Source organism: Dermacentor silvarum, chromosome 9 (assembly GCF_013339745.2).
Source record: "Dermacentor silvarum isolate Dsil-2018 chromosome 9, BIME_Dsil_1.4, whole genome shotgun sequence".
Lineage (NCBI taxonomy): Eukaryota > Metazoa > Arthropoda > Arachnida > Ixodida > Ixodidae > Dermacentor > Dermacentor silvarum.
The window spans coordinates 88,470,491-88,485,221 of NC_051162.1; the positions used below are offsets into that span (position 1 = coordinate 88,470,491).

The following is a 14,731-nucleotide window of genomic DNA, read 5'->3' on the forward strand; positions in this document are numbered from 1 at the left end:
CCAACGGCCTTTCGCGCGAGGGAGGAAGTCGCGTTTACGCTCCGCCGTGCGTTTGCTCTCCATGAAAGCGCGCGTCCCCCGCGCGCTGTCACTCGCACATATGGCGGGTGCGCGGCAATAAAAAAAACATCCTACAATAAATGGTGAAAAGGATAGTGCAGAGCGCATATACTAGAAAGGAAAAAGACAAAGTGCAGTACTCTGGAGCGTTTTATCAGCTAAGGAAGAGCGGCCATGGCCTTCGAGACAGGAGGATGGCGCGAGCTCTCTATTGATAGCGCGCGCCTATTTCGCATAGTGCTAGTATTAACATTTCCAAAACTTAAGAATTCTGAAAATTATATGTTAAGTGCCCACCCCCTTCCGAAATACTGACCCCACTGCGGTCACTACGAGGACACAAACGGCCATTTCACTACCTTGCAGTAGAAAGGGAAAGACCGATGGGGGTGAAGATAATGCAGAGTGACAATGAACAGTCCTTGAAGGAAACCCCAGAGGTCGCAGGGCTTTTGAGAGACACATCTTGATAAAGCATGCATGCAGCCTGCTTCGACCGGACAAGCCCCCACTCTCCAAGTCTTTTTCGCACCATTGATTTATGTGTTTTTTGTCCAAGCCTTTTTTTTTCACGCCATTGATTTTCAGACGACAGCGACTCATCATCCGGAAGATCACCAAACCATGAAAAGTAGACGATATTTAACCCTTTCTGGTTGAAATAATTTCTGTAGAAATCGAATGCCTTACACCACTATCTGACGCACACAAAGCAAAGTAAAAGCAAGAACTAGTACAAGAAATTGAGGTTCCAGAAACTCTAATTGTGTAACTTCTGTAGACTTGGCGTCAGGAGTCACTGCACTTCCCTAAAGTATTGCAAACGTTTGCATGTTGCGTCAAGCTGTCATTAGGCATCCACGCTGCCTTTTTGGATGCCTGTTGACTAAGGATGCCTCATGTTATAAACAGTCCTCCGATGAGTAGGGCTATTATTCGCATACTTATCAGCGCAACCCTAATTAAATTCTTAGTGTTTCACGTGCCAAAACTACAATCTGATTATGAGGCACATCATAGTGGGGGGGCTCCAAATCAATTCTGACCACCTGAGTTTCTTAAGTGCACCCAATGCACTCTACATGAGCGTTTTTGCACTCCACCACCACTGGACTGCAGCCACTGCAGCCGGGATCGGACCTGCGACCTGCAGCTCAGCACAGCAACGCCAGAGCAACCGGGCTACCACACGCAGGTCAGTGCGAGTGTAGAAGTGAGCAAGATTCATGACTAAAAGGCCTTGAGACATTTTGAAAAAAACTTCACAAAGAATTCTTCCCTCATTTTTCCTGTATTTCTTCTCGTTCATTCGAGAAAAACTTAATTTATTATTTCAAAAACAAAATTTGAACCATATAAGATTATCTCAAAAGGCTAGTCACTGTTTTTAGAACCCAACAATATTTCAAAAGATAACTGCTAGCTCTAGGCAACTTCCCTACGACTGTACATCACCTTCACTGTGCTTTAAATGGCATGAAATTATTAACTTTGTCAATTTTAATGCGAAAGCATTATATGCCCCATTACGCGAAAACTTGTCGTAGTCTGTGTGATTGAAAGATGGTATTTAGTAATTGTTAGAGGTTGGCGAACATCAACTTTTTCAAATAAGAATCAAATATGAAGAGTGTGTATCGAATATTGAATAGAACATGAATAGCCAAATGCAGAGGCTATAGCAAGTACACATATTTTGGTATAGTTATGTGCCACACATTTACTGAGTAGCGAAAAAAAAAAGACAGCTCAGTATAAGGGACACTCGATCAATTTTAACATAAAATTGCTAATTGTCTGTACAAAAAAACTGCACGAACAGCTTCTCAACATCTTCAGAGACGGATGCACTGCAAGCAAGCCTTCAAAGGAAATATAGCTGCTGAATAAATAATTGCCGCTAAATAAATGGTGACCGAAAAAAGACCAGAAGTTGCGGGGGGGGGAGAGAAAAAGTTGCTGAAGGATTTGTGTGCCGTCATCACAAGTATAACGGCCTATTGTAAGGAAAATATACTTGGTTGTAACATCGAAGACGAAACTACTACGTGACAAAACTACGAAGTACACTAAATGACAGCCTACAAGCAAGAATCACAGGTTCTCATGTATGCAGGTTTCCACTGTGTAATCAAAAAAATAATACATCTAATTACCCATTTTGTCACTGCACTGCTTTGACAAGTTTCGTAGTTACTTCGGATGACTTTCGATACTTTGTTTAGCAGACAGAGAACAGTAACCAGACTTTAACAGTCATTTGTTGCAAAATGTCTGGTTAGTTTGAAAATTTCGAATAACATATTTATTCGAATATAAGGCTACGTTTTTTTCACAGAATTCTTAGCCTCGAAGTCACCCCCCCTCCCCTTATACGCAAACTTTGCCTTCAGGTGTGGCTTCACGGCAGCGCAAATTTCACCTTATAGTGTGGCTTTATGGCAGCGCGCGCCATGGTGCCGTGAAGCCACACATAAAGGCAAAATTCGCATATATATCCCACACTCCACGTGTTGAAGCTCCCTTCACCCCTTATTTTATGGTCGTCATTTTGCATTTTGGCTGTGTTAGGAATTCAGTATTTCAGGCGATCCCCGCCGAGTCTTGATAATCCGTCAGCTACTCTGAATTGCCTTATATTGGTGTGCATACACAAGTTTTTTCTTCTTGGGTACCCCCCAATTGCACCCTCGCCTTATAATCGAATAAATACGGTAGTTCATTTTCAAATATGAATAGTTAGTGCATATTATTCAATTCGAAACTTCTAATATTCGCACTCTTGTAATTATTGCAGGAAAGTCTATGGCACAGATGGCCCCCGGGTATTTCAGTAAGCAACATGCAAACATGTACGGCCTGCTTGCATTTTCCAAGAAGGACAGAAGATCAAGACATACTCCGCTCATCTTTTGCTTGCAAAAGAACTTACCACACTGGAGGATGACGTTTTGGTATTTGCCCGTGTTGAGGATGCGGTCCTTTAGTGTCCGCAGGAAGCCGGGAATCATCTCGGAGCGCAGAGCATATCGGCTATTCCAGTAGCTGTCACAACATACAGGTCAAGGAAACCACACAACTAGTAAGTGAAGCAAGTTGTTTCTAGGTCATACGAATTTCCAAAATAAGCAAATCGAGTAGGCTCACTTTATGGTGAACATAATGACACTGTAGAGGCTTGGGCTCTGGTACATACTCGACAGGGGAACAGCGCGAAAAGATGAAAGACAAGAAGAGGAACACACACCAGCGCAGACTGAAGACTGAATTTTTAAGAAAGGAACACAAACATATACCTAAAGAAAACAAAGGTACACCACTGCACATGACCAAGAAGAATGAGACACCGATTAGATTTCCCCAAACTGGTGTGTGTTCCCCTTCTTGTCTTTCGTCTTTTTGCACTGTTCCCCTGTCGAACATAATGACACCTCAGAAATCCGTTCACACTGGCTGATGTCCAGCATACCAGAAAACTGAAGCTCCCTAATGATTAAAACTCATTCTCACCGAGTCTCACCGAGAACAACAGAAAGTTGATGCGTGCGTATCTCAATGCAGTAGACTTCTGTTAATTAGATATTTCAGTCAATTCCATCCTGGTGAAAGGCTGTGGCGGGTGCCCACGTATTTCTATGGGCAAAAACTTTCGTTATTTCAATCCTAAAATTGGCCTTTGCTGGATAATTCCCATCTTTCCAGACAGCATGCATGCATCTGACCCCTATAATGACCCCAATAGCAACCCTTTTAGTGGCAGTATGTCTCAGCGGAGCTTTGGGGAAAGTGAATACAATGAACACAAGTCACCTTTCGTTCAAAACAGCCATTTCCAGCCTGCTCTAGTAAGATTTTCTAGGGATTTCGCAATGTCGGATTACGGCATTTACTTGATTCTAGCATGTGCCTGCTCATTCCTCAAGAAAAACTGGGCTGACAATTGCCTGCACGGTGCGATCACATGAGAAACCAAAACCACTTTTGCAGGGTTCATATGCTTTACTGCATAATACTGTATTGCAGCAAAGGTGACTTTAAGCAAAACCTGTTGCCATTGTGCAACACATAACTGACCTTTACCCATTTTTCTTGCTAAAAATCTGGTATGCATCAGATTTCTACTTTGTTTAAGAGCTTTAATGTCATTTCTAAGTTAGTTTTCTACTTTGGACACATAGAAAGCCGGTGCGCATTCGATTCAGGGGCATGTTAGAATTGGGCAAATACTGCCAAATGAATCAGCAGTGCATTTAGGCATTTTTTTCACAATCTGTTAAATTTGACCCACCAGATAGTTCGATCAGTTTAGCCGGTCCTATCAGGGTCGAATTAATGAAACTTAACTGTATAGCTACTAACATGGTATACGTACACAATGAGCACTATCTTGAAAGCAATCTGCGCTGCGTAAAGTCGAGGCGTCGAGGCACACCGAGGGCCGATAACTTTATGTGCGCTATAGCACCCATACGCTTGCGCACCACCCACGTTGTCGAAGTGAAATGTCGCTGTAACTTTTTTTTTCTGTTAGTATGCTACAATTTTTCAGCTGAGATTCAGGGTTCCCATCCTTTCCAACTCTCCTGGGTGTCTTTTATTGCTCCCATAATTATATAATTCTTACTAAATAGCTAAGCTTCCTATTGTAATTGTTAAAGAAGCGAAAACAAACAGAGAAAGGGAAGGCTTGTCCTGTGCAATATCGTCATTTTATTTTACAACTGAGCCAGCTTATGTTTACGCCCACAATGCATCTTTCTTCTTGTACTAAAGTGAAACCTCGTTGCTACAAACACCAAGTTAACAAACTCTTCAGGTGACCAAACTTTTTTAAAAATATTGGCTGACTGCCTATATTTTCAATGTAAAAATATTTCAGTACTATGAATTTCTGAATACCGAACTTTTCGAAATAACGATCGTTATTCAATTTTCCTGCCATGTTAATAATGCCTCAGTACTACGAATTAATATTCTGAAACCTGTGCGTTCTTAGATTTCAGTATATGGCATGGCAACTGGAGAGCTAGGCTAGCAGAAGAGACAACACACACATGTCGATGCCTTGAAACTTGACCCTGGGGAGATGCAGCGCATGGGCTGGGAAAACCAGGGACGACGCGGGCTGGACGGGGACCTTTTTTTTTTCTCTTGTGGAGGTGATGACGCATCAGGTTTCGCGAGTGCATGCCCCAGCTAGGCAGGTGTCACCTAACGATTAGAGTTGTGTATCTTCCTTCCTTCTGTGCACATGGAGAAATGTAACCTCCATTGCTCGTGGAGGACACTACACGGCCTGCTCTTTCCGGATGGGATCGTTTACAGACACTTGCGTTTTGCAGTAGTTCAGGTGCCCATCTCGACCGAGACAGTTGCAGTGTCCACGACAATAAATGCAGGATAAAGAACAAAAGAAAAAAAAATTCAGCTTTTGGAGGTGACATGGAGCTTCTTGTTGGTGATATTGTTAGTATCTCTTTTGCATGTGTTACGGTTACTCTATATGGTGCTTCGGCAGAGCGTGGTGGCGACATCTATGAAAATTTCCGCACAGAATGGTTCATTTTAGGGCTTTCGCTATGACTTTTCAGGTTAACAAACAATTGCCACGGTCCCCTGAAGTTCGTTATACAGACATTTTGCTGTACGTGGGTGTGGTGCAATAAGCTACAACACAGGGCAAACAGGAGCACCCCTATACATGCGCCAGAATGTACTTCGTCACAGCGCTTCTGGAGCACTTCTGGTGCAGTAGTGGCATTCCTGTTCACCGTAACCCAAAACAAGGAATGGTGACGATGGAGATGGACAACAATGCAAGGATACTTGTCGGTGTTGTCGATGAACATGTCCTCCTTTTTCACCAGGCTCTTGTCTCCCACCAGGAACTGAGTGCGGGAGAGGAGGAAGAAAAAGAGAGAGCACAACTCAGCGTGACATCTTCCTCTTGCTTAACAACACAATTATCTGGAAACGATTAGCTTGCTTAGCAATCAAGAGCCATCTCTGTTGCACTCTGTGTGGATCCCATCCGTTGTCTCTCCATGTGTAAAAAAAAAAAAGCTCTTAGAAGATGTATGCTAATTTAAGCAACTTGCACATCAAAGCAGCGAAGCTGTATAATTAAGATCTCATGCCCTTCTGAAGAACTATGGGCCTGGCTTGACACGGTCCGAAATGTACCAAAGATTTTGCAAGCACTTACACTACCATATCCAGTGCAATTCCTTCGCTACACCAGATTCTTTCCAAATGCTTAACAACATTCAAGCTTAGCACTTTTTTTTATTCTCCACTACAACAAATGCATGTTCCTGTATTCGGCACCAACCATGCCAATGCCGTCTGCATATGTTGCCAGCCTCGTCATACAACCGCTTCGAGGCTGCAACACAGGCTGTGATAATGGCTTTCCTCTAAGTGACATTCTACATAGGCTACGGCGTCACACACCACCGACCTTCGCTGGCCACTGCATGAAAACCACTGTGCAACTGCCGCCTAACAGCTTCACTATAATTCCTTTGCCACTGCGCCATGCTTCGTGACTCGCAAGGCAAGAAAGCCATGAGACAAGACCCGAGCCACAATACTTTTCCTGCTTTCTTCATATGAGGCAAGATGAGACACAGGAAGTACAAGCGCATTTCATTCATAACCTATTTTATAAGAAATCAGACGGAAATGAAGAGCCTGCTCTTGGCGATGTGATCAAAACACCTCAGAAACAGAGCTTACACATAATTTCTGAGATTACGAGAGGAGACCATGGACAAACCAAGAACAAGTGCACTGTTGAAAAGCTGTAACACAAGGATCACAAACTGCTCAGTGAGTTTCTGCGCAGAACGTACAAGTCAGCTGCTTTAATTCAAGAAAAACAACAGGCATGCGAGAAACAATTGCATGATGAGCGTGACAATTTAATCTTTACGGTTGTATTGATAAAACAGGAGAAAGAATTGATTCTTTTTAGAGCTGCATAATACGTAAAAAAAAAACCTCTACACTTTCAGCCCCCTGTATCTTTCATCCTGGTTGTTTCGGCAGTAAAAATTCTTCAACACAACAAACCCATCCAAATTTTCTCCTTGAGAATGAAATGTGTGAAATGTTTCACAAGCCCTGTGTAATCACGTTCTGACCACATTGCAATTAATGAAGAATGTGCAGGCAAAAAGTTTCAATCAAAACTGAAAAAAAAACAGAAATAAATAGGGAATAATACAACCAACCTCCTTGAATGGGTCGTTGATGCACCCTCTGTAGACCCAACTCTCTAGCATGTTGAAATATGGTACAGATGCCTAAAGGTAAAAAAAAAAGGAAAAGCAAATTACACTATCGTGCAATACGATATTGGCCAACCATACAGTATTCAAAACATTGCATCAAATTAATCCTTTGGATCATGTCACTGCAAAATGTAACATTTTACTTAAGAAGCCATTTAGACAGGTCACTAGAATATCCCTTATTAACATTCACTTTATCAATTTTTTCTCTTACTTTTGACGTCTCCTTTACTAAATGATTCAGATGGGGTTTCTAAGTAAAGCATTTATTTAATTAACGAGAAAATCAAATTTCAGCACAGGGCCACTCACCGCTTTGGCAAGGAACAGGCAGATGTCTCTCGCTTTGGTGTCACTGTGGGTAAGTTGAAAGGGACATCAACGAAAGTCAGCTTATAAGGCTATCAGTCAACCACTGTTATGAGACTCTTAAATCATTTCGTTAAGAATCGTAGTGATATATGCTTAGCAGAGAGAGACTTGAGGAGAACTGCAAGGTGACTGGGAGGTTGCTAAAGGATTGCACAAAACTAAACAGCACAGACCACAAGTGCCATTAAACATCGTTAATATGTACCCATTTAAGATGCAGTTGGAATGAATCTCTGACCCAATCTCCACAGAGCATAACATATTGGCTGATTGCTAAAGGGCTCGGTGAAAAAACGCATTATGCGGATAGCATACGCTGCCGGGAACATCTTACCCAAATTCTGCACTCCAGCAAGGCTATTCATAAGCGGAGGGCGAAATCACCTTTTTCTCAAACGCTCTCTTTTCAAAAGAGGCCTTCTCCTCACCCGTGTCGAGGCTGCTGGCGGCTGCCCTTTCACATTAGTGGGCAGATTCCCATAGAGCGCTGCTGTTAGCCGATGTTTGACATCGATCAAGAAGCACGTTTGGATCAGTATGCTTCTTCCTGCTGTTGCTGTGCGTATTTCTTGACGCATTTTACTAAACAGGCTGAAGTAAGCAAACATTTACGTTTCGAAATTCCGTAACAACTAAATACTTCCGGAAGAGGCCGCCTATCTATTGCCTGCTCACACCCGACCATGGCAACCAAAATGGGAATGAAACTTTGGCCACAATGTAGTAGCCGTCGTGTCTCGCCAATGTCTATTAGTTTTGAACACTCAACTAACCTCTAACCATGTGAAACTTAAGGTCAGGCTACACGTACGCTTGGCAGCACGCGCGTGCTCCTGGCCGCTCCCGGCTAGATGCCTTGGCAAACATTGCTTCCTAGTGAGCTATTGAGAGCGCATCAAAATGAGCAATTTGGATGAGGTTACTATCTGTCGGTGAAGCTGGTGCAGGACAAAGCCAGTCTGCACCAAGTAGCACAGCCAGACGAGCGCATGAGCGTGAGTGCACACTCCAGCCCTGTCATACACTACAGTTGGCCACTACAGTTGCGCCTGCTGCGTAGCGTAGATTCTGCGACTGCCGAAGGGCGCCTAGACAAGTTCGCTGCAACTCGCTGAGGACAACAGTGTGCGTGACTACTCTGTGGGTGACATGACTCCAAGTGCATGGCAAGCCGAACTGAGCACCAAAATCTGAGTGGGACAGGTTGCCTGCTTCCCCGAGTTGCACACCTTTGTGGTGTGTCACCATCTCATCATCATGGTCGAAGCTCGTAATGTTGAGAAGCCTTTCAACGCAAGTCCAGAGTGCGGTATCTATCGCTTAAATGGCATGGATATAGTCCAGCGTTTTCCGCGTGCCAGGCAGCGGCCGGCGAAGTCGGATATGTCACGCCAGCGACTCCAGGATTGCTTAAAATTCGCCCCCTATATAGTTCGATGTGTTGAATGTGATCCGCAGCATTGCTGCAACGATTGCGTGGCAAGCAAGAACTTTGGCATTTGGTGAACACAAAAACTCAGCCCGCTCACTTCAGTGCAAACTGTAAGCCAGCATGCTGCCGGCCAGCCAAGCTAGCGCACAATGCACTCTGGTCAAGAGGCTGTGGAGTGAGATAGGACATGTTCCATTCCTGTGCGAGCTGCGCCGCCAGTCGCAATGACTGTGCCAGCCAAACGCTAGACTCTACAACATTGAATTTTCACCGGCAGAGCGTAACAACTGCACCATGTGTGGAGCGCATCCGCGTTTCACTGGACTATATTCACACCTTATGTTCAGGTTTTTTGGAAAGTGCTGAGGCCAGTCTACTAATGATTCCAGCTTCGGCACAGGTGTGGGGGTGCTTATAAACATTCGTACTAATCGGAAATCAACGGAGGCATGATGACAGCCTCAGCAAAGAACATAGCCACCAAGGGGTGCACCTGCATGGCCACGTAGTGATAAAGCAGTCCCAGTTTGACATATCACAGCCAACCCTATCACAATAAGCATGTGTGGCGTAGTGCCGTTGGAAGAGTACTACAAGCATTTGATAAATGATACACCAAATTCACCACCATTCTCTCTGCCACCTCTTTGAGTGGGGGCTCTTCCAACACCCCACAATTGTCACGTTAGCTGAACAAGTTACGTGCACTACTCATCTGATAGTTAGCATGACTTATCCTTGTGGTTAAAAGAACGAACAGCTGGTAGCAGCATGCTGCTGTAACATAGGAGGAGGCAGCGTCAGTGCAAAGATGGTTGCACCATTGTTGGCATGGATCACATCACCGGAGCAATCTGTGGAGCATTTTCTTGGCAGCGAAGGTGTCAAACCAGTTGTCATCTAGGTGTGTTGCATTTTGCTTCCTGGACAGAATTCCAACCAGTGGACATTCCTATTCACTGCATTCATCCTTTCGACTAGTGCACCTGCTGGTGCATTGTCATCATGATGTGAGAGTATTTGCTTGTTACTGTTTTTCTTGTTGCACACACACATGTCACATGCACGTGGCTCCTTAGTTTGGGCACGCGAGAGACACAGTTCTGATCACTAGAACTTGATTCTCACTCTTGTTGAAAGTTCATTAATCCAATTCCGGGGTTTTACGTGCCAAAACCATGATCTGATTATGAGGCATGCCGTAGTGGCGATCTCCAGATTAATTTTGACCCCCTGGGATTTTTTAACGTGCATGCATATGCATGGTACACGAGAATTTTTTGCACTCCGCCCCACCCGAATGCAGCTGCCACGGCTGGGATCAAATTCGCGATCTGATGTTCAGCAGTGCAACACCACAGCAACACAGTTACTGCAGCAGTATGTTGAAGAAGCAGCAGAATTTGTCCTCTTCTCTGTGGCGACTGTATGCTACGAAAAGTAACCTCAATGCATTCGGAGTCAATCTGCAGGTGTGGCCTGCTAAGGATTGTCATGGTATCGTTGAATACAGTTGCAAAAGACTTGCTGAATGTTTTATGTGTGACACATACACATTCATTCATTTACGGTTCATTCTTCAAACGTATGCTTTTAGGAATTGCCAATCCAGTTGCCCCCCAGCTATAGGCCAAGAAAATTTTCAAAAAAAAACAAGACTCACCCAGTCAATGATGTGGCTTGCTTGTGCAACATGCCTAGCGTCTTGCCTCCGTAACACTGCCCCTGAAAAAGAGTTTTCCAGGCTCTAGAGCATGTAGGACTGGAGTCAGTTCTTGTTAAAATGATGAATGCTCAAGAGGTTCCATTTTGTTTCATGGCCACAAGTATCGAAACACAACATCCTGCATGTAACAGCAGTGAGCTGATGACAATGTGCACATGACTAAAGAGCACTACAGTTGAACTTTGACATAACGAATTATAGCATGCAGCTGATACCGGATATATCAAACTCGAAGGGGATGTCAACAAAGTTTAATATGTTGATAATTTAAAATATAAAATGTGTCTATCAGAATCTTATCTGAAAACTCTGCACATATCTGACAATTTCCTGAGATCACGAAAAGTGAAACTTTATTGATTTGCTTCTGCAAGACCATGTCTAACACACAAAAGTTTACGTATTTTTGGCCCATGAGTGCCACAAATCACTCGCAATGCAGAATGGTCTTTGATACACAGTCAACAACCGAATATCTGGACACCCAATGTTTCGGACATGCCCAATAATTCGGATACCTTTGCAGTCCCACCACATACCCCATAGAGTCAATGTACAAGAACGTCTGAAATTTCAGAAGCACAAACCTTTCGGCATAACAATTTTCCTGACTTTTTGCCATGCCCGCAGGTCAGTGTTATCGAAGCCACACCACTGCCATTTTGATTATCTTGCCTCTTTGAACAGGCACTCTCACACTCGGATCCGCTGGCAGCCATAGCCACCACCGCGGCAATTCGAGGATTACCTGCTTCGATGCTCGCTACCAAGCTTCTTGCTGTTCGGTGCCATCTGTTTCATTAAAAGAATTCCCCGCTGTCGGCAATGGTGCTGAATCTGTCTTTGTGATCTTCGCTAATGGCTTCGAAGCTCGGAAAGCACAATGTGTTGCATAATGTCGGTTCCCGAAAGTCAGCTTCGCCTCAATACAGCAGTGTTATGCGGCGAAGCATACGTGAAGTACAGTATTGCAGTGAAGCATACCAACACTAGGAAGGGGCAATGGTCATGGGACACGGTATGTACATTCCTTAATTATGCACGCATGCACACACCGTCTTGTGTCACAGTATGAGCACCGATACACCTAATAAATGTACTGGCACGCCTTCAGAGCTATTTTGGATGTGCCTGTGGAGATTTGAGCCCTTGGGAGCAGTATAAGGAATTTACTCATTTTTTTCGGACTGTGATTTTTTCGGACATTTCGAAGGCTCCTAGAGAGTCTGAAAAATCAGATGTTCACTGTATACTGATTACTACATCACCCTAAAAGCACACGTCGCCTGGCTGTGAGACTGCGGTGCAGCTCTAGCACATCGAAGTGCTCGTTGCACATGTTTATTGAGGATAAGGTAGAAATGAACAGAGTGCGGAAGTAGACCAAGTTTTATGGATACATGTGCACTGCTACCAGCGCGCTTGTATAGCGAATTGTGTGTGAACATGCCCTGCATGTTCATTACAATATGCCGTTTAAACGACCAATCATCCTCTGTTGGCGACAAGTTGATCTAGGCAGACACTGTGCGACTCCAAAGTGGCTTTTAGCTTGCATCTCGTAATTCATCTATTTGACCATCTGCATCTGTGGCAGTTTGCATTTATTATTCCTTCATGGCAGCAGTGAAATTTCATTAAATTCAAATCGCATATGAACACACTTCATTATACTAAGGTTCAAAATACATGGTGTTTTATGAACCAAATGTTATAAAAGCTTAAATATTTTGTTATATTGAGAACTTCGTTATATTGAAGTTCGTGATATCGAGGTTTAACTGCATATCCATGTTGAGGTACAGCTGCAGAAATGTGCTGTCCAACTGGTATGAATGAGCGGAGTGGTCGGTTCTTAGATAAGCCTCATATCTGGTCAGCACCGCCAAAGCACATGTTACCCACTGCGATTGCCGTAGTCAGTTACACTGCCCATTAATATCATGAAAAGGCTCTGAGCGCAGACACCCCTTCAGCACACGTCAGCCTTATTGGAGCAAATAATATACAGCATGCCCACATGCTTTGCTGCTATTTATTTTATAGCCAAACATTACTTTGTTTTCTATTTTCGACAAACTCTAATTTCGACAAACAACAAACAAAAGAGAGAGGACAGCGACAGCTGATACTCTAGCCGAGATAAGGAGAAAGAAACGTAGCTGCTCAGGCCATGTAATGCGTAGGGCAGATAACCCGTGGCCTATCAGAGTTACAGAATGGGTGCCAAAAGAAAGAATGCGTAGTAGAGGACAGCAGAGAACTAGATGGTGGAATATTATTAGGAAATTTGCCGTCATAAGATGGAATTGGCTGGTGCAAGACCAGGAGACAACAGGAGATCACTACTGCAGGATGGACTCTAGCTATGATGATGATGTTTACAATGACCCCACCGCGTCAACATGGCTGTAACAACAGCCACCAAAATGGAGCCCAAATGCGCCCGACTCAAGCAGAGACAAAGACCCCCAAGGCGCTCACCGCCCAGACAGCCTGCGCGCACGTGGCCAGCACGTTCATGTAAGCCAGGGAAGGCTGGACGTAGAACCAGGCCTTGGGCAGGGTCAACGCCCCCTGGTTGACCAGCTTGTGCTCCAGCTGGGTGACCAGGACCAGGTAGTCGTCCAGCAGGTCCCTCATGGCTGCGGCCAGCGCCTGGTTCACCATGCCCTGGCCGTGATCCTGCTTCTCTAATGGAGGAAAACGCATTGGGCTGTTTTAGCAGTTGAACTCCAATATAACAAGCACGGATACAACGAATTGTTGGATATAATAAAGTAAATCAAAAGTCTTTCTCACTGATATTGGAATGTATCAAATATATCTTTATAATGAATATTAAATATAATGAAGGTAATTTCGTGTCAGATGGTAATTCGTTAGAGACAGAGAGAGAAATGAGATGGGAAAGGCAAGGAGGTTTACTACGCTGCACTGGGGGAAGGGCAAGGTGGAAAGAAAAAGACGGAAGAAATAGCACAGAAATAAAGCAAATGCACAAGAAAAAATATATAGGAGCTGCGGCACGTCTGGGAGAAGTATAGTCCCTCTAACAGGCCACTTCAACGTAAAAACTTCAATAATGCCTTCTAATTCATTATAATGATGTTTGACTATATTGGACAGTCATCAGTAACCCCTTTGATGCAAAAAAAAATTACATTACTGTATTTACGAGATTGTAACTGGCGCCTTGTTCCATAAAAATTGTTCTAAAAGCTGTCTGAGCGATATAATCAGATACAAGACAGAAACTGCGTCTGTAGCGTCCTGTCTTCCAGTGCGTTTAGTGCTGGAGGTTGCGTAATGCTGAGTTTTGGAGATGCGTTGAAGCGAAAAGCAGACAAAGCGTTCGCTCCCCTCTGCCTGCGCTCTTGATGACAGCGTCATCCAATTGTAGGCAACACTATCAGCCGCCGCCACGGTGGAAAGGACACAAAAGCTCGCTTCGTACCTCCACTGTGAAAATATTGTTGAGATCTTTGATCGCCAACTCTCAAATTCAACAAAATGACATTTACTTTTCATTGAAATCCTTTTTTTTCTGACTGCCCAATAATTTGCAAAATTTTATGGCCTCTTCCACGCAAAAAAAATATGTTGTCAACTGCACTTATTTGCATACAAGGCCAAATAAAAAAAAAGTACTAATTTTAATGACTTCGTTATATGGAGGTTAAACTACAAGGTCGGGAAATTCTCACCTTCTATGAACCGGACAACCGTTGAGTAGTGGCTACAAAGAGGAAGAATCTTCTTCACCATCTCTTTCAGCGAAGGGTCTGTAATGAAAAAAAAATTAAAACCACGCGCCATTCCACGGCTGTGAAGGTGGATTAGCAG

General features: G+C 43.8%; 1 protein-coding gene across 2 annotated transcripts in view; it reads right to left on the minus strand.

Annotated features, from left to right (window-relative positions):
- The window catches only part of LOC119465369 (gamma-tubulin complex component 2), a 70,923-nt gene that overhangs the window by 34,860 nt on the left and 21,332 nt on the right, over positions 1-14,731 (minus strand). For both annotated transcript variants that reach the window (XM_037726156.2, XM_049656418.1), the window contains exons 8-14: positions 14,593-14,670; positions 13,370-13,578; positions 10,823-10,884; positions 7,668-7,710; positions 7,296-7,367; positions 5,887-5,948; positions 2,993-3,105 (exon numbers count right to left, since the gene is read on the minus strand). In XM_037726156.2, coding sequence (XP_037582084.1) covers positions 2,993-3,105; positions 5,887-5,948; positions 7,296-7,367; positions 7,668-7,710; positions 10,823-10,884; positions 13,370-13,578; positions 14,593-14,670 — 639 coding nt within the window. The remainder of the gene's footprint in view (positions 1-2,992; positions 3,106-5,886; positions 5,949-7,295; positions 7,368-7,667; positions 7,711-10,822; positions 10,885-13,369; positions 13,579-14,592; positions 14,671-14,731) is intronic.